This window comes from Asterias amurensis, chromosome 10, assembly GCF_032118995.1.
Source record: "Asterias amurensis chromosome 10, ASM3211899v1".
Lineage (NCBI taxonomy): Eukaryota > Metazoa > Echinodermata > Asteroidea > Forcipulatida > Asteriidae > Asterias > Asterias amurensis.
Genome location: NC_092657.1, coordinates 5,265,172 through 5,289,810, shown reverse-complemented (window position 1 = coordinate 5,289,810; position 24,639 = coordinate 5,265,172). Strand labels below are relative to the sequence as shown.

General features: G+C 37.2%; 1 protein-coding gene across 1 annotated transcript; it reads left to right on the top strand.

Moving 5' to 3' along the window:
• The first annotated feature begins 3,131 nt into the window (after positions 1–3,131).
• Positions 3,132–24,620, top strand: LOC139942545 (atrial natriuretic peptide receptor 1-like). The gene is made up of 22 exons (XM_071939376.1): positions 3,132–3,906; positions 6,205–6,338; positions 7,057–7,212; positions 8,901–9,036; positions 10,087–10,181; positions 10,981–11,116; positions 12,068–12,152; positions 12,994–13,111; positions 13,885–13,947; positions 14,375–14,452; positions 14,687–14,800; positions 15,497–15,568; positions 16,151–16,319; positions 16,522–16,674; positions 17,187–17,349; positions 18,271–18,417; positions 19,126–19,249; positions 19,733–19,801; positions 20,726–20,900; positions 21,618–21,716; positions 23,793–23,884; positions 24,491–24,620. Exons 1-22 carry the CDS (start codon positions 3,240–3,242, stop codon positions 24,551–24,553), a joined length of 3,108 nt encoding a protein of 1,035 aa, XP_071795477.1. The 5' UTR covers positions 3,132–3,239; the 3' UTR covers positions 24,554–24,620.
• Positions 24,621–24,639: the final 19 nt, after the last annotated feature.

Here is a 24,639-nt window from a genome sequence, read left to right as displayed (position 1 = left end):
ATCTTTAAAATCTCGAGCTTTGACCGACTGGTAGTTTTACCAAAAGGAAACACCTCAATACTCACAAGGTCGGTTGAGGTTGTAACAAGGCTGGTGGATTGCCTTCCTGCATTTCCTGCATGCAAACAAATAAAACAAATAAAAAACATAAACATTAACTAAAAGGCACCCAAACAAACAAGGAAACAAACAAACAAACGGGAAATTGACATACGTTTTGTACTGTCACTGTACACACGCAAGCTCTTATACGCCTGCAACCGTGGACCTCCTTTTGCCCCTCTTTTGTTTTAATAACTCGCCATAACTCTTTTTTGTTGTTGCAACAGCCATTGGTTTTGTACACGTTTTCCAACAGTGGACCTTTCTCGAACCATGGACCATACTCCCCTCTTTTGTTAACTTGTTTTGCAACAGCTTTCATTGGTTTTGTACACGTTCTCCAATTTTGGGCCTTTCCCGAAACTTGGACCCTTTTGTCCTCTTTATAGGTTCCCGGTTTGAACGTGTACTCAAAGAAACGCCTTCTTCATCCTTGTGTAGACATCTCTTTCCGTCGTTCCTGTATAGTTTACAACAATCTCCCGTAGATGTACCATTCCTTCAAGATAATGCCAGTGTTTGGGTCCCCTTATATGGAGCTTTTGGTTTCCTTTCCTGTTTTGTCTCCGGCCTCCACAGGGTAATATATACAAAAAAACACCCGTAAGTAAAATCAGGAATCTCCTACTGTTCCTCATTTGTTTATTTTGTTCTTTGACCAGTCGCCATTGGTTCTGACCAATTGGGGACCTTCACCCAATCGGGGATCATTGTATCTTTCTCTTATATGTCACCGGCTTGAATGTGTTCATGTATACACATACCCACCCAAATATCAAACCTGGGCCCATTTTCATGGCTCTGCTTAACGCCGAATTCAGGGCCAAATTCCATAATGCTGCTTACCTGTAAGCAATTTTTGTGTGCTTACTGTAGAAGAAAAATGTGCGTAAGCATAAGCATATTTCACCATGATTTCAAGTATTAAGCAAAATATTTCTAGGCGCTCAGGCACGTTCACCAGGGACTTGCATTGTTGCGCCATTCGTGTGCTCGCGCGGGTTGGCCAGCATTTACCCTTGCTAAAAACAGTAAACCTCTTTATAATAGAAAATTTGCTAAGAGACGCTCCGTAAGCACAACACGGTTGCTTACATGTTTTTTTTTTTGTTTTTTTTTTTTTCTGCGCTAGCTGTGTACCGCGAAGAATGCCTATCTAACGTGGAGTACGCAAGCGCATAAGACATTCCCTGCTTACCCGTGAAATACACTTGACGCAAGCGCAGAATTCTCTGCTTCCGCCAGTGCCGATTGCAATAAGCATAACCATGATATTTGGTCAAGATAGTTATGTATAATTATTTCATCAGAAGAAAAAAAGAACAAAGTATAACATCTCTGGCCTCGATCCGGAAGCGAGAATTTATTTCTGGCGCCATTTTGGCTTTCAACTCAGTAGAGGACATTCCATGTCCCTGATCACTTTAACTGCATACAAATCGTGACCCATTAACAACCAATCAACCTTTTGTGTCTCGTTACAAAAATGAAAAACTAAACATTAAGAACAATGCCCCGTTAATGGTCGTCAACTACTTCCATTGAAAGCCAATCTGTGGCAATACGGCTGATTATTAAAAGCTTTTTAAGGACATTCTGATTCTTAAATCAAATTAGAGCAGTTACACCAATTCGTGGCATCTGGACCATACAGCCAATTATGGGGCCCTTTCTCAATGTCGATAATTTTTTGGGTCCGACAATGAGATGGGTTATCTTCAATATTGAGAACTTATGTTTTCCCTTTTATATCAAAAAAGGCTGATACGTGACATGGTATTGTGCGATCATTCATGCGATCTCTATTTGGGTCCTTGGTGCTTGATATTAATTTTGTTGTTGGACGGTGTTCCAAATTCTATTGTAACTTCTTTGTTCTTTGGGAATCTCTGGAATTCTTTAGACGATTTTAGATCGGTGGAGAGGGGTTCGGGGGGGGGGGGTTCTATGGAGCAAGTATGAAATCAATATGGGTGCACATATTACATATCGGGTATGGTTATAGACTTTTTACTGTTGATTAACAAACCGCGCTGGCCTGATTTGATAGCTCTATACTTATATATCGAAGAATCAACGCTTGATGTGAACTCCACGTTGCAGCTTATAACGCCTCTCTTAATATTTTTTTTTTATGCATGACATCATAATTCTTACCCCAAAATGAGGCTATCGGCGCAATTTCCCATTACTCGCGGTGGCTGCGCCCATCGCTGAGTTGCCACCACATCGAGACAGCAGGAAAAATCACACAGTATGTGAAACAACGCAACAAATGCAAAATTCGAAGGGAAGAGACACAATAGCGAAATTAAAAATACAAAACCAAGATATGATGCAGTTGGGAAGTCAATGGGATATAACAAGAAACCCGAGTTGATGAATTACCGACTTCAATATTTGCAAGAATTATTAAATGTGTTTTGTTTTGTCTTGGTAATGTCAAAGCCCACACTTTTGTTCAAACAAGACCTATTAATTATGTGGCCCTGTGTTTAAAGGTTGTATGTTTGTCAATCAATGCAAATAAAAAACACAGACTCATTTAATTTCAATGAATGGATTGTGCATCATCTCTTAGCGTTGTATTGACAAATGGATGGTGCATTTTTTTCTTTTTTTTTTCTTTAATTTAACATGCCAAAAAGAGCAAACGAAGTTTAAAGTTTTCAATCAAACTGAATTAGTTGTCAATGGCTATACGTCACGTATGCAACTTTTGGGAGGGAAGGATTAAAAGATGAAAAACCTTCAAGGTTTGACTCATTTACAGACAGAGATGTAAGACAGCAAAACTGGAGGATAGTTGGAAGGTCAAATGACCTCCTTTACACAGTGGCATTGTAAAACCGTTCGAGCATCAATTAAGCATAACAATAGATGGGAAATAGATCACTTAATATCTAGACGAAACCTTGAGAAATATTCTGGCATACGGAAGCGTGACTTGAGCGTGACTTTGTCCAAGTTTTGCTCTCACGCAAGACAGAAGAAGAAAAAAAATCATTTAAATGATTGTATCAGTATTTTTAGCAATGGAATTGACCGGGTATAAATGACTCGCTGGATAGCGATTCTTCACAGTGATATACCACTGACAACTGGGGGCAGGTTTCTCACTAGTATTTGTAAAGAAGATGGAGAAATGCAAGGAATTTGCGTTCAATAAAAGGTTAATCGCTCTATTGTTGGTGCTGCTTCACCCAAGCAGTGCCATCGAGCTAAAAGTTGGTATACTAGACGCTACAGACACGTCTTTAGTTGGAGGCGAGCGTATATACCCTGCATTCTTCATCGCACAGGAGAGAATAGCCAAGCTTGTACACGATGGCAAGATGGCCAATTTCACCCTCGAGCCGTTCTACGTGGGAAGCGACTGTGATCAGGACGTTATAGATGAAGTTGAACGAGCAGCATCCTTTGTTCTGGTGAATAAAGGGAACGCCCTTTTCGGACCGTCTTGTAGCCAGACAAGTTCTTGCATCGGGGACCTTGCCGCCTCCCTGAATATACCGATATTCACCGGTAGCACCAGCGCACCGGAGTTCGACCTTAAGAAGCGGTTTCCTACGCTGACACAAACCGCGCTCAAATTCAGCACTACTGTGGACTTCATACGTGAGCTGTTTAGAAAATACAAGTGGAAACGTTATGTGTCGATTGAGGATACATCGGCCGATTTTGAGCAGGCAAGCAGAGCAATTGAGAAGGGTCTTGAACTTGACGGTGTAAAAGCGGAAGTGATTGCGTTGGACAAGAGCAAGATGGACGAGATATTGCAACAAGCTGCCGTCTACAGTAACAGTAAGTTAATTCATTCATTCATTCATTAAATGCACCGGACATCTTTGGTAGTTGCCAAAGACCAGAAATCCCACTTGGTGTATCCGAACATAATGTATAAAATAACGGATAGTTTTCCGTATCACGCCACCACTTTTTCACTCAAGTTTACAAAAAGGGATATCTCATTGAGGTAAATTAGATACTGTAATACCGCAGGTCACTAAATTTTATTTTCCTTTTATCTGCAAATTGTTATGGATAACTTTCCGTATGGCGCCACCACTTTCTCACTCGTGTTTACAAAAAGGGATATCTCATTGAGATAAATTAGGTTTCAGGTTTGAGTTGAATCAGCTAAAACAAAGAAAAACATTAAATGGTCACAACTCTTTATTGCAATGATGTACTGACTTGAAACTTAAAGTCACCTGGAAGTGGTATTTTTTCAAAATAAAGCTATTGTCACTAATATATGTGTTTTGATGAGTGGAATGTGAATAAACAGTTAACTAAGGTTTTAAACAATCAGTTCTTATGTTATTTACAAATTTAAGAGTAGACCCGACCCGAGAGGGCGCTGTTCGTGACGTCAATCGAGGCAGACTTTGCCTGCAATGCGTATAGTAAACACACGTGCAAAGTACATGTACGGACCAAGTCGTGAGTTTGTACGTTTCCGGCAATGCCGACTAGGTGTATTGCTGATGAATGCAGAAAAACACTTTTTGAAATGTACCAACTCACGACTTGGACGTACATGTACTTTCCACGTGTGTTTACTATACGCATTGCAGGCAAAGTCTGCCTCGATTTACGTCACAAAAGGGGTAGGCGGAGTCAGACCCCCAAACAACTTTATATATTTTTTAAACATATAAATCGTGACAAACATTAATTTACTAAAAAAATTGTTTTATTGTTCGTAAGCATATACTCTTATGTTTGAAAGAAAAAAAATTCCATTTCCAGGTGACTTTAAAGACAGTGGACACTATTGGTAATTGTCAAAGACCGGTCTTCAAATTTGGTGTATCTCAACATATGCATAAAATAACAAACCTGTGAAAATTTTAGCTCAATCGGTCGTCGAAGTTGCGAGGAAATAATGGGGGAAAAAACACTCTTGTTAAACGAAGTTGTGTGCATTTAGATGGTTGATTTCGATACCTCAGGTTCTAAATCTGAGGTCTCGAAATCAAATTCGTGGAAAATTACTTCTTTCTCGAAAACTACGTCACTTCAGAGGGAGCAGTTTCTCACAATGTTTTATACCATCAACCTCTCCCCATTACTTGTCACCAAGAAAGGTTTTATGCTAATAATTATGTTGAGTAATTACCAATGGTGTCCACTGCCTTTTAGTCAAATATTTCTTCTTATTATGTAGATTCATATGAAAAGAGATTACTCTAAGAATAAATCACAGGTTTCAGTTGAATGAGATTAAACAATGAAACATTTTCACAGACATAACCCCTTATTTCAATGGTGAACTGACTTCAAACTATTGCTTTTACCTATAGATTCATAAGAAAAGATAAACTTCTCTTTACGCATAACTGGTTCCAGTTGGATGAGCTGAAACAATGAAAACCTGGAATGGTCATAACTCCTGATGATTGCATTGATGTTCTGACTTGAAACTTAAGTCAAATATTATTGCTTCTTACATGTAGATTTTCATGAAGATATAAAAATAATGTTACAAAATTAATCACTGGTTTCAGTTGAATGAGCTATTGGTCTTTTTGGAAATGCGCTTGATAATTGTTTTCAATAACAATACGGGTGCAGTGTGAAGCTGTTGGATTCGAACCCCCATGCAACCTTACGATTGCAGCAATGCAGTCTAACAACGGTGACGAGGTTGACGTCCCATGTGCGTTCTTTCGTTAATAATTAACCTGGCTTTACATTTTATTAAAGGGAAGGTACACGTTTGGTAATTACTCAAAACAAATATTATCTTAACAACTGACTTGGTAATGAGCATTGTAGAGCTGTTGATAGTATAAAACTTTGTTGGAAACGGCTCCCTCTGAAGTAGCATAGATTTTGAGAAAGAGGTAATTTCTCAGTCAAATAGCTAGAAGTCTTTTATTCCTATCTGAAAGCACACAAATTCGTCCAACAAGTGTGTTTTTTCTCTCATCATTTTTTCGCAAATTTGATGACCAATATTTAGCTCACATTTTCAGGGGCTTGTTATGTTATGCCTATGTTGGGATACAACAAGTGAGAAGACTTGTCTTAGACGATTACCAAACGTGTACCTTCCCTTTAATCCACATTTGTCTCGATTGTTTTGTTTTTCAGTCATCTTTTTCAACATGGAAGATGATGTAATACGCGACATGATGGTTAACGCGAAGACTCTTCAGATGGTGGGTGGTGATTATGTCTTTCTAACCTACAACCACTCGTACTTCGAAGGCAATTTCTGGCAAAGGGTAAATGATATGTTATGTTTCGATTCATTACGATAGACCTACATGTAGGGTGCGTTCGTGTAGACCCCGGTGTGTGGCGTATTTTTCCCCCAGGACGAAATGCAGATAATTACCCACGTTCGTCCTAAAAAAAAAAAAAAACGCCACACACCGGGGTCGACCCAGGGAAGCTAAACGAACGCACCCGTAGTAAGCATAATTATGACGTCATATTGAGCAAGGCGCCCTGTGCCCATCTTCATAGAGCTGGTTGAGCAGAAAATAATTATTGCTTAACAATTTTCTACTCAGCAAAAAATCAGAAAATTATTATACAGTATGTGTCGTTGTCGTTGTCCTTGTTTTTGTCATTGTCTTAGTTGTAATTGTCGGTGTATTGTTTTGGTAAACATTTGTGTTTAGTTATTGTTTTATTATTTATCTTTGCTTCGTTGTATTGTATCGTTGTTTAGAAGTCGATTTCGTTGAAACGTTCGCTGTCGATGTGCATTTCGTCAAACCTGTAACTGCTTAACATTTCAATTTTTTTGTATTTTTTGTATTATGTTTCATTGATTTGTTTTAATATTTATCTCTTTAGCCTTCGAGAAAGATTCTGTTAGGGTCGAAATGTCAGGCCACTAATTGTTAAATTGTTAAATTGCATTAACATACCATCGGACCTTTAGGTTGATAAATTTGCAACAGCTAATTCTGTTCTTATTTATAATCTGTGTAGGGTGACAGTGTAGATGCCATATTAAAGGACGCTTACAGAGCTCTGATGTCCATCCGCATTTACAAGCCCTCCAACGACGCTTATGCTGACTTTGTTAAGAAGATGGTTAACGCCTCGCAGGATCTCAACCAACCACCTCTGTTCCAGGAAGGGGAAGTAAGTTTGTTTGTTTGTTTCATTGTTTTGTTTGCTTGTTTTTCTGTTTGCTTGTTTGCTAGTTTGCTTGGTTGCTTGTTTGCTTGTTCGTTTGTGAAATTTTGCGCAAACACGGTGTGTCATAATGCGCAGTGACGCGCTGTTGTTCGACGTACTACCTTCACCCCGATTTTGACGGAATTTCTGGAAGCACCTTGCTCATAATCCAAATAAAATGCATAGACACCCAGTTAAGAGTCTAACCTTTAAAATAATTAACTGTCAAAGAACTTGGCCTTTGAATGTCATTTCGAAGCACTTTTAGGAGAAAAATCTACATAGTAACTTTTTTACTCACGTGAATTATTTCGAAATGGTACTATTGGAAAGCTGACAAAATTCTACACCATGTGCTTTGGTTTTCTCGCATTATCTCGAAAGAAAGAGCACCCTCCAGTACTCTTGACAATATACTTCTTGTGGCAGTCAACAAAATGGACGTTAAGAAAATTAGACGCATCATTAATCTGGTCCCGAAAACGCTAATTTTAAGTAAACTTAATTGTCCACAAATTTACTTTATCTTTTCCGAGATAATTTATTTTCTTTCGAATTATTAGTCTTTATTCCTCTGGAAAACTGAAACCTCGTTTGATTTAGATAAGGTTAACGTTAACAAATTGTGGGTTATTCACAGCTAATTTTCACACACAAACAGATTTGCCGGACTCGCTAGCGTATGCCGTGTGGTTTTGAGACACTAACTACTTGCCTTAAAACAACCTAGAAAACTCCGAAAAGGGTTGAACAATGCTCACTGTGATCATCTGTAAAGTGTCCACCCACTGTGACGCGAACATTCTTGAAAGAGCCTGCAATACCCCCCATTATCACCACCCCCCTCTTTTACTAAAAAGTAAACGGGGTAGGCGAAAATGCACAATACCCGCATCGTTCGCTCGATCGTTCAATTTAAACGTTTATTTATTAACTGTTGAGAGACGTTACGTCAGTAACGCTTCCCAATGGAAAACTTTAGACTATCTGCCAATCACCAAGAGAGGGCGCTCTTCACCAGGTAATGTCAACAACTTAGGAATAGGAGAAGCATGAGTGACGGTCACTGACAGCAAATACCTTGTGTTTTGCGTGTTTTTTTTTATTTTGTGTTTAGATTTAGCCAAACTGTATTTTGTTTTTAATAACACAATGCCAGCATAAACCAAACTGTTCTTGAACAGGACGTACTGGACACGAGTTCCCCAATGATAACAAGCGGTGTGCATGAGTTTTTGGGAGTGTTTCTTCTAGGGTAATTAGCAAAAATTCCAAAATGCTGACCTACCAAAAATTGAGAAGAAATCTGAAGTTTAGTTGTATGACAATGTATCTGATTTAATTTTCAAGAGGCTGAGAGACTTCTAAATATTTTTTGAGTGTTTTTGAATTTTTAGCATTTACCATTGTTTACTATAGGAGTTGTGCACCCTTACCTGGTAGGTCTGCTGCCCTCTAGTGGCAGAGCTTTCAAAAAGTCTCCCAATATAAACTGATGTATTATTTTATACATAACCTGAATAACACACAATTAAATGATTCTCTCCATTGCTCGCTTCGAGTAAAATTCCTATGTTTAACATTGTTGAGCAATTACAAAATGTCTGTTGTGCCTTTTTACTCACAAGCCGCTTTTTATTCCTCCATTTCAGCCCTACTATTACTCCGCATGTTTCCACGACGCTTTGATCCTTTATGCTCTCGCCATAAACGAAACGTTACACGAAGACGGTAACATACGTGACGGAAGAGCTCTTGTGCAGAAAATGTGGGACCGAACTTTTGAAGGTAATTCACGACATCACTTCAACTGTTTGTATAATACAAACCATCCAGCCGACGATTTCACAAAACTCTTCCTTACTTAAGACTAATCTTAGGACTTAGGACGAGTCCCAACCCTGCACTGTAGCATGCAGACCATAAGCTTGATCCTAAGTTAGGACGAATTACTCGTCCTAACTCGAGATAAGACGAGTCCTAACTCTTTGTGAAATCGACCCCTGGGCCGATTTTACAAAATATCTAAGATTGATCGTAACTGATAATCAATCGTAGTTGTGAAGTAATGTGTGATGTCACACAAAAAATCACTATATACGGTGATACTAAAAAAATTGTCATAGCGATATATTTTTATGATTTGTGAAACCGGCCACATGCATAGTTTCGTGTAAACGAAAGTATGGCAACCATATTACGGACCTATTTCTGTCATTAACTTACGTAGAAACCTAACTCAGATTAAATTGTTTTTAATTCTCTTAAAAATGCATTCCTTGGGAGAGAAGCGTTTCTCCTAATATACATTATCAACAGCTGTACTGCTTCTTATGTAGTAAATTTCAAAGTCAATTTTTTTGAGTAATTTGAAAAAGGGAAACCCTTCCTTTAAAGTAAAAGTATCCCTTTGGTTTTTATAACCGTTCGAATGTTCTCATAGTTTAATAAATATAGATACTATGGGGCGATTATGTAAGAACATTTCCTGATTCAAATACATTTTATGACTAACGTAAAGATTCTCAGATTAAAACTTGCTAGATAAAACTGATCTGTTTTTTTTTATAAATCACATTACTTCAAAGCGAAATGATTCCACAATTATTTTGTACTATCGCGAGCTGCTAACTGCTTCTTGTTTCTTGTTATTACTATGTATACATTCCCTTTTAAAGGCAGTGGACACTATTGGTAATTACTTAAAGTAATTTTTAGCACAAAAACTTACTTGGTCACAATTGATGATTACTTGGTCACAAGTGGGAAAACTGGTCTTTATACAATTACCAATAGTGTCATGTGTCTTTTAAATCACTTTTCTGTTTTGTTGTGTAGGTATCGGAGGCAAGGTTTACATTACAGCAAATGGCAGCCGGGAAGCAATTTTCTCTCTGTGGGACATGACTGACGAAGAAACTGGCGCCTTTGAGGTAAACAAAAATCACCTCTTTTGTTTTATTACTGCAATGTTTATTAAGAGATTAATTAGCATAATATCCCCAAAAATATGTTGTGCATTCGCTCGACCCCGGGTTGACCGAGGTCTGACCCCAGTGCGTTCCAAAAGCTGAGACGTCAGTAACTGCTTTTTGGTTTGACGTCACAGCACGAACACTTTCTCAATTGTCACCATTTTGTTTGTCATTCAGCCGGATACACCCATGAAGTTGTATACACTGTTTCACGCTTAAAACAGCGGGTATTATTATTATTTAATTTTTATTCTTAGCATCGTTCTTTTGTGTTTAAGGAAGTGGACACTATTAGTAATTACTCAAAATATTCTCATAAAACCTTTTATGATTACGAGTGATGCTGGAGGTCTCCTATCTTTTTCCACTGGCCAGACAGGGGCATTGTCAAAGTATTCTTTTGTTACTCTGCGGTTTTGCGGGTCGTTCGAGCTCCTTCTCTTCCTTTCTCCATGGGCTAAGCAAGGCGAGAAACTGGTGATGTGGCACTGGAGTGGATCCAATGAACGGGTGGGATGCATTCGGTTGTTTCAGTCTGGCTAGAAGGTTATTTGTGTAGTGAGGGTCAACAGGAATCAGAAGGTGGGGCGAAGAGACTAGTGCCCTAAGTAAAAATTTCGTCGGATATAGAACGCTCCTTTTTGAACTTGGCATGAGAATAAATTATATTGAATGTATTTTTTCGTTTGTTGTATTTTGTTTTTTGGGGTCAGGAAAACGTATAATATTAGTAACATATGTATATACTTTTGTTAAGGTGGTGGCAAACTACTTTGATGTTTCTAAAACAATCAACTACACCCTTGGAGACATTCAATGGCATGGACGAGTTGACAATCGGCCGCCAACTGACTTCCCAACCTGTCAAAACGCAGACGGTTCTCCATGCACAGGTAAACTACGGTCCTTGGCCCCGAGTTCATTAATGCAAATAATATTTGGTATGAATTGTTTGGTTCCTCTTTTTGAAAACCAATGTAACATAATCGAGGGTCTGTTTGCTTTTTGTACAAGGAATGTTCTTATTCTTAATATTATTATTTGCTAGTATTTGATACAAGGATAAGACCACGTGATCGCATGATTACAATACTTACGGCTTCTTAAAGCCATTATACACTTTCGGTACAGAACAAAAAAGTTCACAGATTTGCAAATAATTTATAGGGTTTACAGAAGGTATAATGGTGAAAGCATTAAAATACTGGAAATACTATTCCAAGAAATGCTTTACTTGTTGAGTTAACATCAAAACAATATCAATTCTCGATAGCGAGAATTACGGATTTATTTTAAACACGTGTCATGACACGGCGAAACATGGGGAAACAAGGGTGGGTTTTCCCGTTATTTTCTCCCGACTCCGATGACCGATTGAGCCTAAATTTTCACAGGTTGGTTATTTTATATGTAAGTTGTGATACACGAAGTGTGAGCCTTGGACATTATTGTTTACCGAAAGTGTCCAATGGCTTTAAGCAAAAGTAATTTGAAGATTCTTGCGCAGTGTGGTAATTTCCAATAATTACTGTAGTTTGAATACTACAGTATGATTATCATGACTCGTTGTAACTGTTTAGATTGTCTAATTTTTATCTTACACAAATTAATGTTTTTATATTGGATTTCATCAGCTCTATTTTGTACCTAACTGGAGGATTGCTTATCAATGTATATCTTGCCTTCTTAAGTGCGGGTGTTCGTTTTTTATGTTTATTTTTATGCTCTGCTTTTTTGATGTTGTATTTCCTTATGTGTATTGATGATTTTTTACCTACTGTAACCACTGTGCAGTTCAGCCTTTGGAATTAACCAATAGTAATTATACCAATTTGTTATTACAGACGACAATACCCTCATTATTCTCTCCGTTATTTTGGCTTCGTTCGTTGTGAGTGGTATCTTGGGTGGAATGTTTTTCATATACCGGTAAGTGCATGTCTTGTTGAGGGACTAACAACGTCATGCTCCCGCTCCTTTTTTTTTTTATACAATTTATTCATCTGTATTAATTTATTTTTTGCTTTAACGTTATTATAACTTTGTATACCTTTTTACTCTTTTGATTTGTGTTACCTTTCCATGTACACGTCATAATGGAATATTTCAATTGAATTATAGTTGAATTATTGTTAAAGGCAGTGACACTATTGGTAATTGTCAAAGACTAGCCTTCACAGTTGGTGTATCTCAACATATGCATAAAATAACAAACCTGTGAAAATTTGAGCTCAATCGGTCATCAAAGTTGCGAGATAATGATGAAAGAAGAAAACACCCTTGTCACACGAAGTTGTGTGCGTTAAGATGGTTGATTTCGAGACCTCAAGTTCTAAACTTGAGGTCTCGAAACCAAATTCGTGGAAAATTACTTCTTTCTCCAAAACTATGGCACTTCAGAGGGAGCTGTTTCTCGCAATGTTTTATACCACCAACCTCTCCCCATTACTTGTCACCAAGAAAGGTTTTATGCTAATAATTATTTTGAGTAATTACCAATAGTGTCCACTGCCTTTAAAGGAATTGGGAACTTTTTAACACAAAACACAATGTCCACAGATTTACAGTAAACTGACAAGGTTTGAAGATATTGATGGTAGAAAGCTACCATTTAATATTAATTGCAGAGGTGTTTTTGTTTTTGTTTTTGACGAAACGAGTAAAACAATGTCACGAAAAATACGTTTTAGGCCTATGCAAAAAGAATGATTGTCTACTGAGATGAAAATTATTTGACCCATTTCTCAAATTCTTGTATCTGTTCCTGCAGAAAAATTAGACTTAATTCAGAGTTGATGAATATGTCGTGGAAGATCCGATACCAAGATTTGGTTTTCAGTCACGCCAAGTCTGCTTCTTCTTCAAGACGATCTCTAGCTGCTTCACTGGTAAGACTGTTATTGTTAGAGGAACACGTTGCCTTGGATCGGTCGAGTTGGTATTTGAAAAGCGTTTGTAACCGTTTGTTATAAAATGTATATGATTGGAAAGATGTTTTAAAATTAGAATACAATGATCCACACAAATATGCCTCGAAATTGCGTGGTTTTCCTTTTACCTCGTCGACTAACACGGTCGGCCATTTATAGGTGTCAAAATTTTGACTCCCATAAATGGCCGACCGTGTTAGTTCGGATGTGTAGCCCACAGCATTCAATCATGCTACCTCTTTAAAAAAACATCGGTGTGACTCACAGGGCTTTTTGTAGAAAAAAAAGTAATGTCGTAAAATGTGCCTATATTTTACAATTCGTGACTATATGACGTGGTAAAAGACAGTTTTACTTTGTTTGCTGTTACAGTTGTTGTACAGTGCTTAATGCGATAATACTTTACTCCAATTTAATTTTAATTTTAAACTTCTCAGATATTTGTTTTCTGTTGGTCGAGGAGTTGGGGGTCGTGTCCAGTTTGATAAGATTTAGGATGTTCGGATTATAGTTGTTTCAAACATCTCTGTTTGTGTAGCTACCTAGCATAATGCGAACATTTAAACAGTCCCATTCGAATCTGTTTCGTAGAAGTATCTGAAATGCCTTTAAGTGGTAACAATAAATGTTACAATAATTAGTGAAGGTTAAGCCCTGAAAAGGCTGTTGACAAGACTACAATCCATCTAATTTAAACCACAACATTATTTTGTTTTCTTGTATTTCTTCAGACTGGCTCAATGCTAGAGGCTGGCAATGGACGACAAATCTTTACTAGAGTTGCCACCTACGAGGTACGAAAACGGTTTCAAACTCAGGCTTTATTTTTACAAGCCGACTGTATTTTTTGACACCCTTTTAATAAATAAAAATTGTGAATTCCATTTTAGTTTTTTCGTAAATCACAGAACGAAACGTGAGGTTTAAGTGCTCAGTGTCGTTAGTTTTTACTAAAATTACGAAGTATTGAAAAAAATTCACCTGACGTCATCATCAGAATAACCTATTCTATATAATATGAAACCTATTGCCCACCAAAATGGTGGGCGTGGCACAGTCGCCGCTTGTGCCGTGCGTGCAAAGGGTCAATACACTGAGGTTAATTATTCATCATAGCTTGGTTTGCTTTTTTTAATTGATCTAAACGATTGATAGTCACTTTTAATTAACGTGATCATTTTGTTAATTTTTTTGTTTTGTGTATTGTTTAATGACTCACAGGGCCGTGTGGTTGCGCTTAAACCCATGATGAACATGGATGTAGTTCTTAATAAGAACTTGCTGATTGAATTCAGGAATGTAAGTTTTAAAGATTTCTTTTACGCTACTTAATTACCCGTTTCTCTGCCACTTTCAGGAAGCAAAGTTCACTTAATAAACAGGTGTTAAGTTGCATTAGTTTTTGTTTCCGTTCAATTTAACTACTGACTCAACCTATCAAAAGGGTGTTTTGTTTTTCTGTCATTGTTATCTCGTAACTTCGACGACCATTTGAAAAGAAAATATTGAAATCGTTGTTTTTTTTTTCAACAGCTGAGAAATATTGAGCACAGTAATCTGGTTCGGTTCTTGGGTGTTTGCTGTGACATGCCTGGGGGTCGTAGGTACATGATCATCACTGAGTACTGTGCCAAAGGTAGTCTTCAGGTAAGTTAATGGCAGAGGTTGGTATAATGCATGAAAACCTGTTACTCCCAAAGTAGCTGAGAAGGATTTAAGGAATGTTTTTGATCCATTGGTCAGGTCACTAGTGTAAAGCGCACTGGGACGATGTTTGCACTTCGTCTCGGTAAAATTATCAAGAACCAGGCCTCGGCGGACTTAAACCACTAGGTGAAAACCTTTTCACCACACATTGATTCCCTTATTTAGTCAGTGTCATTCATTATGAAATCGGCTGATGAGCTTGTGTATATTCTTCTATGAGATTCAGTGGTGCATGAAGTACACATGAACTTGAATTGCAGAGGAATTGTTACGTCAGTGAAATTAATGTTCACATTCAATGCCAAGTTCCTTGAATACCATGGACATTTTTAAAGGATTAAGGGTGTATCACAAAACTGAACCCAACCACGACCAAGTTTACCATTGTGGTAATTAAATTATTCACAGGAAAAGATTCCCGTTGAAAAAAATTTAATGGGATTAAATGGGACCCTTTGAAAACGGGGTTAATGGGATTCAATGGGGGTGGGGTGGAATTTGGGACATACTCAATGGGATCTATTGGAATTCACAGAAGATCACATTGAACCCAATTGAATCCCATTCAATAATTATTAATGGGATTCAATGGGATTCATTGGGAATTTTAATTGTTACCTTTGTTTTTACACACAGGATATCATCGAGAATAGTGCACTCCAGATGGACTGGGACTTCAAGAGTTCACTCCTCATCGACGCTATCAAGGTGAATAGGTGCAGCAGTGGGATCAAAGAACCGTTTAGGCTTTTGCACTACACCATAGGAAAAGTGCACTTCGTGTTTTATACATTTTGTGAAAATTCCCTTTTCTGTGTCTTAAAGAAAATCATATTTTCAACATCAAAATTGGTTAAAGGCACTGGACACGTTTGGTAATTGTCAAAGACCATTTTTGTCACGTGGTGTGTTTGTACTTTGGGTTGTTTAGGTCTTCGAGGTTGCAAAAGAATAATGAAATAAAACAAATCCTCGATGCAAAATTTAGCATCTATTATAAAACAAATCATGTTTTTATCACTTTGTGTGCTTGCAGATGCATAGTGAAAGGCTTCAGCTGAAGTTATATATTATTTGAGTGACAAAACTACCTGTTTCTCAAATCTACGTTTACATGGAGCCGTTTAACTCACATCGGCTTTATAATAACAATAATCAGATAGCTCTTCACTTCTCGTTTTTATGCTAACCATTTTTGGAGTGTAATTACCAATAGTGTCCGATGACTCAAGAGAGGAACAAGATATACTAATATTAATATGTGCATAATTGTGATTGCCGTCTCTGCAGGGGCTGAGCTTTCTACACGGCCGCAGTGAGATCGGTGTTCACGGCAGATTGTGTTCCCCAAACTGTGTGGTTGACAGCCGTTTCGTAGTGAAACTCACGGACTTCGGTTTACATATGCACAGGGATCCATCCTTACCAGACATCACAGCTGACCTCAAACGTCTGACAAGTAAGTTTTCAAGTGTCATTGCAAAAGGAACTCTCAATAATGGAACCCGCAAGAAAGCATAGGTTGGACAATACAAGAACCAACAAACCATCAATCACTTCCGAGAATGCACAAACCAAACTGCCCCGGTTGTCAAGATGTGCCTTAGTTTACCTCATCAAATACTTCGCAATTATTTTGTTCTATTCACTTTTTTCCCAAGGAATGCTGTGGAAGGCACCTGAACTTCTGAAGGACCCTACTAAAGGCCCGACAAAAGAGGGCGACATTTACTCACTTGCCATCATCATGCAGGAGGTCATAATGAGAGGAGTGCCATTTGAATACGAGTGCAAGAATAACGTGGATGCCAAAAGTAGGTTTCATTTCCGTTTTTGTTTTAACTCTCATTTTTTTGGGATAAGGAAAGGAAGGTTTTAACGAATATTTCGTTTTCACGAAGCTCATACTAGAACTAATCAAGATAAATATTTTGTCACAAACACCTGCCATAGTCTAAGTTATATCATTTTGAAGCCCTGGAAGTTTCTTTTTTTTTGGCTGATGTAAAACCCCCTTAATCGAAATAGTTCCCAGTAACAACATACATAAAATCATTACATAGTTTAACTTCGACTCTTTTACAGGGTTAGTAACCAGGATGTGGTAGTGATAATATACGAAACTACAGAGTGTGAAATAATTTGCGTATAACCATAAAGACAAAAATGGAAATTGCGCTCAATCACCTTAAAGGCATTTACACCGTGCCAAATTATTGGTCTCACACTTCAAAACCTTGCAGAAAACACTAGCCGTTGAAGCGGCTTGAGCGTCACTGAGTAGCGGACGAGGCTAAACTTGTATTACTATTGTTCAATTCTCCAGCAATCCTTGAGAAAGTTGCTTCGAACACACCCTTCCGGCCGTACGTACCTAGGGAAGCCTGTCCCCCTGAGATGCATGCTGTCATGGCGAGGTGTTGGCACCAGGACCCCACGGAGCGCCCAACAGCGGTCGAATTACTCGTCACCATGAAGAAAAATTGCAAGTTAGTAACTCTACACTCTAAACATTCGTTGGTCAGACTTGACCCTGATACCTTGTTTAAACTTACCTAGATTCTTTGTCCAAACTAACCCGGAATCCGTGGCAGAGCTTTTTAATATCAGATGGTCGAGATTACTTGGTTTACTTCTATCGTTGTACTTTCAATGCTCTCAGTCGATATATTATATGGATATTTATTAACATTTACATGTTCAATCTTGTTGTTAAATGTTGCCATGTCTCTATTATTTGTAATGTATTCTCCTTTACACAGGGAAGACCATCTTCATGAGCTTTAAAGTCACCTGGAAATATACTTTTTTTTCTTTCAAACATAAGAGTATATGCTTACGAACAATAAAACAATTTTTTTTAGTAATTGTTTGTCACGATTTATATGTTTAAAAAATATATAAAGTTGTTTGGGGGCTGACTCCGCCTACCCCTTTTGTGACGTCAATCGAGGCAGACTTTGCCTGCAATGCGTATAGTAAACACACGTGCAAAGTACATGTACGTCCAAGTCGTGAGTTGGTACATTTCAAAAAGTGTTTTTCTGCATTCAGCAGCAATACACCTGGTCGGCATTGCCGGGAAACGTTGAAACGTACATACAAACTCACGACTTGGTCCGTACATGTACTTTGCAATTGTGTTTACTCTACGCATTACAGGCAAAGTCTGCCTCGATTGACGTCACGAACAGCGCCCTCTCGGGTCGGGGTCTACTCTTAAATTTGTAAATAAAATAAGAACTAATTTTTTAAAACCTTAGTTAACTGTTTATTCACATTCCACTCATCAAAACACATATATTAGTGACAAAAGCTTTATTTTGAAAAAATACCACTTCCATGTGACTTTAAACTTTAGCCTTATCTTTAGGTATTGATCATTGCAACAACAATCTCTCTGTTTACAGGAATGTGTCAGGCGGTATCATGGATAACTTGTTGTCCCGTATGGAGTTTTACGCCAGTAATCTCGAAGCCCTTGTAGAAGAAAAAACTTCGGCCTTTCTTGAGGAGAAGAAACGAGCTGAGACGCTTCTCTACGAAGTCTTGCCGAAGTAAGTGTGTCTCATAAGAATTTACTGTGGCTGAATTTATAAAACAAATGTAATTCTATTACCAAATAGTTTTTATATTGCTTAAACTCAAAAGTACAAATTACTCAAGCTTAAAGTAGAATCGAATGAATGATTTAGATAGCTTTTAAAGTGTGTTTCATTAAGAGTTTACTTTGACTGAATTCATAAAACGAACGTAATTATATTACTACCAGTTAGTTTTTATTAATTGCTTGACCAAAAAGTTCGAATCACTCAAGCTTAAAGTAAAATCTAATGAATGGTTGTAAGAGCTTTCAAAAAAGTATGTCTCATAAGAGTTTAGTTGAATTTCATAAAACAAATATAACTTTAATTTTGTTTTTTTACCCATACACCGATGTGTGTTAGCACTGTATACTCAGTACTTTCCCGAGTCCTATGAAAATTTTTTCACAGGCATGTTACTCGGGTGGGATTCGAACCATACCCTTGCAATTCTAGAGCAGTGTCTTACCAACTAGACTACCAATGTTGCCCGGCAGATAGAGGCAGTTCGAATCCTATGTTTTGGCAGCGGGTACCGCAATGAAACTTTATTATACCAATTAGCTTTTATAAATTATTGACCCAGAAGTACAAATCACTGAATTAAAATGTAATGGTTTGAAGAGCTTTTAATTCAAACTGAGTTAAGTTTTTGCAGTCATTATTTCATTACCACACAAGGTATGTAGCCGATCAGCTGAAAGGAGGGCTTGCCGTCCAGCCGGAGAGTTACGATAATGTGACTATCTTCTTCAGTGACATTGTCGGCTTCACTGAGCTGTCATCTGAAAGCTCACCTATGCAGGTACACAAAAGTAAAATGACTATATATGTTTTAGAGGCACTATACACGTGTGGTGTTTGCCAAAAATAGCATTATCACTTAGTGTATCCCAACAATTTCATAAAATAACAAGTTTTTAGGGAAATCGTAAGTTGCAAGAAAACGATGACAGGAAAAGCACCCTTGTTCGCTCAAATCTGTGTGCCTTTTGATGCTTGAAAAGTCCTTTTCAAGTTTTTTTTAGTACTTTAGAGGGAGTTGTTTCTTTTAATGAATGTTCTATCAACAGCTCACCAAAGCTTGTTAGCAAGTTATTTTGTTACGCTAATATTTTGTTTTAAGTAGTACACTAAAAGTGTGCCAGTGGCTTTAGTCACGCTGTTTTAAATGATGACAATTATTGATTGGTCAAAACCGTCGGGTAATGTTCTATTCTTCTCTATATTTTTGGAGTTTTGCTGTGTACTTCAACATATTTTATTTGTTGTTTATTTTGTGTCAAAGGTGGTGACTTTGTTAAATGACTTATATACATGCTTCGATGAGACCATTGACAACTTTGACGTGTATAAGGTAAGACAATTAAATATGTATTTTTTTGTGTGAGTTTACTGTGTCATATGGAGCTTAGGGAAATAGACAAAAACACGTTGGAACACAATAGTTCAAGCGATCTTCGTTTTCTCGTTCGAACAACCAATTTAAACGACTAACATGCTTAAAGACACTGGACACTATTGGTATCTGTCAAAGACCAGTCTACTCACTTGGTGTATCACTTGGTACATGTCGTATAATGTGTATTGTTTTATACTCACTATATTATGATTGATATTACTTGTATTATGGAGGATTAGCAGTACGTTATAACGCGAGCAAAAAACGTGAACGTCAGACAAAATGTGTTGTTTCTAGGTGACGTCATCTCTTTAGGCTTGTTTCAAGCTCAGTATGACGTTTTCACGTACGCGATGAGGAAACGATAACTTCACGTTTTCAACTCGAGATGTTTACAACAACAACATTCTGACAATCGCGTTTACGTATTTGTTAGCGTAACGTGCAGCTAAACCTCACTAGTAGGTCTATTGTTTTATTCGTAATGCAATATTATTCGTATGCATTAATTTGTTTGCATATCAACGAGTGTGTGTGTGTATTTATGTATGTATATTTTAACTTTTCTTGGATTGTGTATTATTTTATGTATTTTCAAGTTAAAATCGTTTTGCTGCTTTCTGTCATCTTTCTCATATGTTTTGTTTATTTTAATGTAGCTAGTGGACTTACCGAGTCACAGTTTTTTAATAAGTATTTTATTTATTTTTTTATTTTTTTTCGGCATTTAGTTTTTATGCCATTGGTTTTTTTGTCCTTGCTGTTTTGATTTGTTTTTCCTATATTTTGTAATGTTTTCCTTGTTATCCCCAAAGAAATAATGGTAATACTAATTTTCTCACTGTCTTCATGATGTCAATTTTCTGACGGGTTTGTTAGGTGGAGACCATTGGCGATGCTTATATGGTGGTGTCCGGTCTACCCATACGCAATGGGAATAAACATGCAAAGGAGATAGCCAACATGGCGCTGGCGTTGCTAGGGGCAGTGGGGTCATTCAAGGTCAGGCACCGACCCGAGTGGAAGCTTCGACTCCGGGCCGGGGTACACACAGGTAAATGTTGGTTATTAATTTTTATTGACCAATTGTAAATTAGGGAAAAGATAGCCTTTAGTTGGGAAAAGGAAAACACATGGCGTTTTGGACAACTTTATTAATTTGATACAGTTGCCCACCAACATAGCGTTAATAATTATTTTAATATTTAAATATTTTTCTTTAAATATAAATATATATTTTTTTAACTGTGGATCCCCCCCTCCCCAGGCTCACCCTCTGTCCCATATCGGTTCAGAAAATTAATTTGGCAAGTGAAGAGTCTTTTCTATCGAGACCAATCAATGCAACAACAACAAATAAAAACACCTTTTTTAAAGGATTTGTGTACTTTTTGTCACACAAAACACAATGTCACAAATTTACATTAAACTTACACTGTTTGAAGATAATGAAAGTAGAAAGTGTTCCTTAAAATAGTAGTTGCTGAGGTGATGTAGGTTTTGAGAAATGAGAAAAAATAATGTCATGAAAATACGTTTTTACAGGCTAAAATAATTTTCGTCTCACGATCACCGAGACGATTTTGTATTTGTTTTTCCATCAAAAACTACAGCACCTCAGCAAGTAATATTTTTAGGGAAGCTTTCTACCATCATTATCTTCAAACTGTGTAATTTTATTGTACCTCTGTGGACATTGTGTTTTTTGTCCTACAAAAAGTACCCAGGCCCTTTAACCGAAATTTCAAAATGTCTTATTACTTTGTTGCAGGACCATGTGTAGCAGGAGTGGTTGGTCTGAAGATGCCTCGATACTGCCTGTTTGGCGATACTGTAAACACAGCGTCTCGAATGGAGTCTAATGGCGAAGGTAAGTCGTTTCAAAATTACCTTTATGAATGATGTACAGCTTCCCAGTTCACTTTATTCCTTTGTTCATATCATACTCTAAATTTGTGGTCTTCTTTAAAGCCATTGGACACTTTCGGTAGACAGTATTGTCAACAGGCCCCACTTCGTGTAGCACAATTTATATATAATAACAAACCTGTGAAAATTTAGGCTCAATCGGTCATCGGAGTCGGGAGAAAATAACGGGAAAACACACCCTTGTTTCCGCATGACTCGTGTTTAAAATAAATCCGTAATTCTCGAAAATCGAGAATTTATAATTGTTTTAATGTTTTCTCAAAAAGTAAAGCATTTCATGGAATAATATATTAAGAGAAGTGTTTTACCATTACCTTCTGTTAACCCTTTAAGTTATTTGTAAATCTGTGAACTTATTTTTTTTTTTCTGTTCCGAAAGTGTATAATGGCTATTATTAGCAGTTTACACATTTTTTGTGTAAAGCACTTCATCAAAACCTATACAAGTGTCTCACATGTTTAATTGCTCAACATTTGTCTATTGTTCGTATGTTCACGTTTTCTCCGGACTTACTGAGGATAACAATAAAGTTTTGTCTTTGTAGGGTTTTAAGTCCTTTAATTTTGTTTAAGACCTGGCGAAATTCCATTAGTATCTGTCTTTTTTATGTTTACCTTTAGTTATTTATCCTTGTTCCTGTTTTATTTGTGCTTTTTTATGTCAAGTTTTAAATTTGAAAGTAATGTTTTTGTTAGAATGTTTTGCTTTTGTTCGATTTTAAAACTCGTTTGTATGCATTTATGATTTATTTCCCACTTAACCCTCTTGTCCCACCGCCCGAGTTTGCCGAAATGATTGTTCAAGATTCTTGCAGTAAATTACTGGAATCATAGTTCAACATTTTCCCAAGGCTGATTATTTATAAATAAATGCACAATTTGTGACCCTTTCGGTGATATTTGTACAAGTCCTCATGGGGGAGGGGGGGGGGGACACAATAAACCCCCTCGTTATAAACGCCTGCGGTAATATTTAAGGCGATTATTTTTGTATAATGATAAAATGGACACAATAGCTTTTCAAGGCTTTTATCTGGCTCAATGCTGATTATTTGCGAAGGCGTTAGTTTTCGAAAATATCACCATAAATGATAGAATACAGTTAATTCCTTTGTGTTTACTAATGAGCGTTTTGTTGGGTAAGAGCTAAAATTATTTCATCATTAGCTTCGACAAGTCAAGTGAAGGGATGAATCAATAATGATCTATAAAAAACTAGATGGATTCACCAATGCGTAGACCTACTAATGACTATCTAGTTTTATTTTGATGTTTCTTTTTATTCTACAAACAAAAGCTATAGCGAGGTTTCCTCCTACCGCATTATACTGTGTATCACTTTAGGTGGCTGGGCGGTCCAGTGGCTAAATAAATGGTTAAATAAATCTGTACATTTGATCGTTGAAAGAGGTCTGGTTGTACATGGTTTTACAATAACTATCTGTAACATTGACAGCCCCCATAGACTTGTAATCTTTGTGAACTCGATTGTCCTAAGGAATGATAATAAAAATACATCGTTGTTGCTGATTTATCTGTATTTCTTTATAACTAAAGTCTTGCTATTGTACTGCTCTTTGTGATGTCTATATATGTGACATGGAAAGTGGTTTTAAAGAAATGTAATGAAAACGATTTTTGTCAATACTGCGGACGCGAAAATATCTCAATGGTAACTTAATTTTTTTTTTTTTTAACGACGCATGATGAAGTCGACGTGACACTAGACTTGATGACAAGTCGTTAGGCGCTGCCTTTTTGTCTGCCTTTCATGCAACAGTCACAGTGCGATGTTATACTGGGATCGAGGGTGTGTGTATCGTCCCCGCAGCTACACCGCGCTGTAACTACACACCGCGCTTAACAATTACGTGACACGGAAAGCATTTTCTAAATATTTATAAATACTATAGTTAGCCTATTATTACTTCAGCGCGAAAGCGAAAAGTCAAAGGTATAGTAGTATTGCGTGAATTATAGTTGCTGATATCGTTCTGTTTGGTGATTGATTTCTCAGCTCTGAAAATTCATGTGAGCAGTTATACAGCAGACATTCTCAAAAAGTTTGGATCATTCGACATTCCCGAGCGTGGAGAAATTGAAATCAAGGTAGGGTCTGTTTTCAAGGGCTTAAAAAGACTGTAACAATTAAATACATAGTATACATTTTGTTTTTGTTTTTAGAATAGTTTGCATTTGCTGAAATCTGACAGTTCAGTTTCACTCTGCTACACCTAATGGAACGGAAGAGAACGTTTCACATCTGATTGTTTGAAATGCCCTCACTTTGTATTAAACACGTTTAAGTTAGCTGGTCCTATATTTATCAATAACGTATATCTTATTTATAAATTAAGGACGTCTATGTTTACAGAACGCATACACTTATCAATACGTGAGACATAATTATTATCAATATAGGACACCCTATGATTTTTAATCAGGACTCCTATAATTATATATAGGACACCTTTATGGAATACCTATAATTATCGATATAGGACACATACAATTATCAATTGGGACACCTTTCAATATAGGACACCTTTAAATCACATTTTGGAGTGTCGGAACAGTAAACATGATGGCAAAATAAAGTTTGACACGTGATGCGCGTTCCACCAATCAAAATGGCAAAGATCTAAAAAGTACGGTGTGATTATACTTTATATTTGCATTTTGTTAATAATTTGTCAATTACATTTTGATATACAGGGCAAAGGGAAGTTAACGACCTACTGGTTGACCGGGTCAGCTGATATACCAAGAAGATACTGATCGTCAGAATGGGACACTTTTGGGACGCTAGGTGGCAGCAGACTTAAATCCATTGTTCTAGGTAATGTACGCAGGCTCAGAACTAA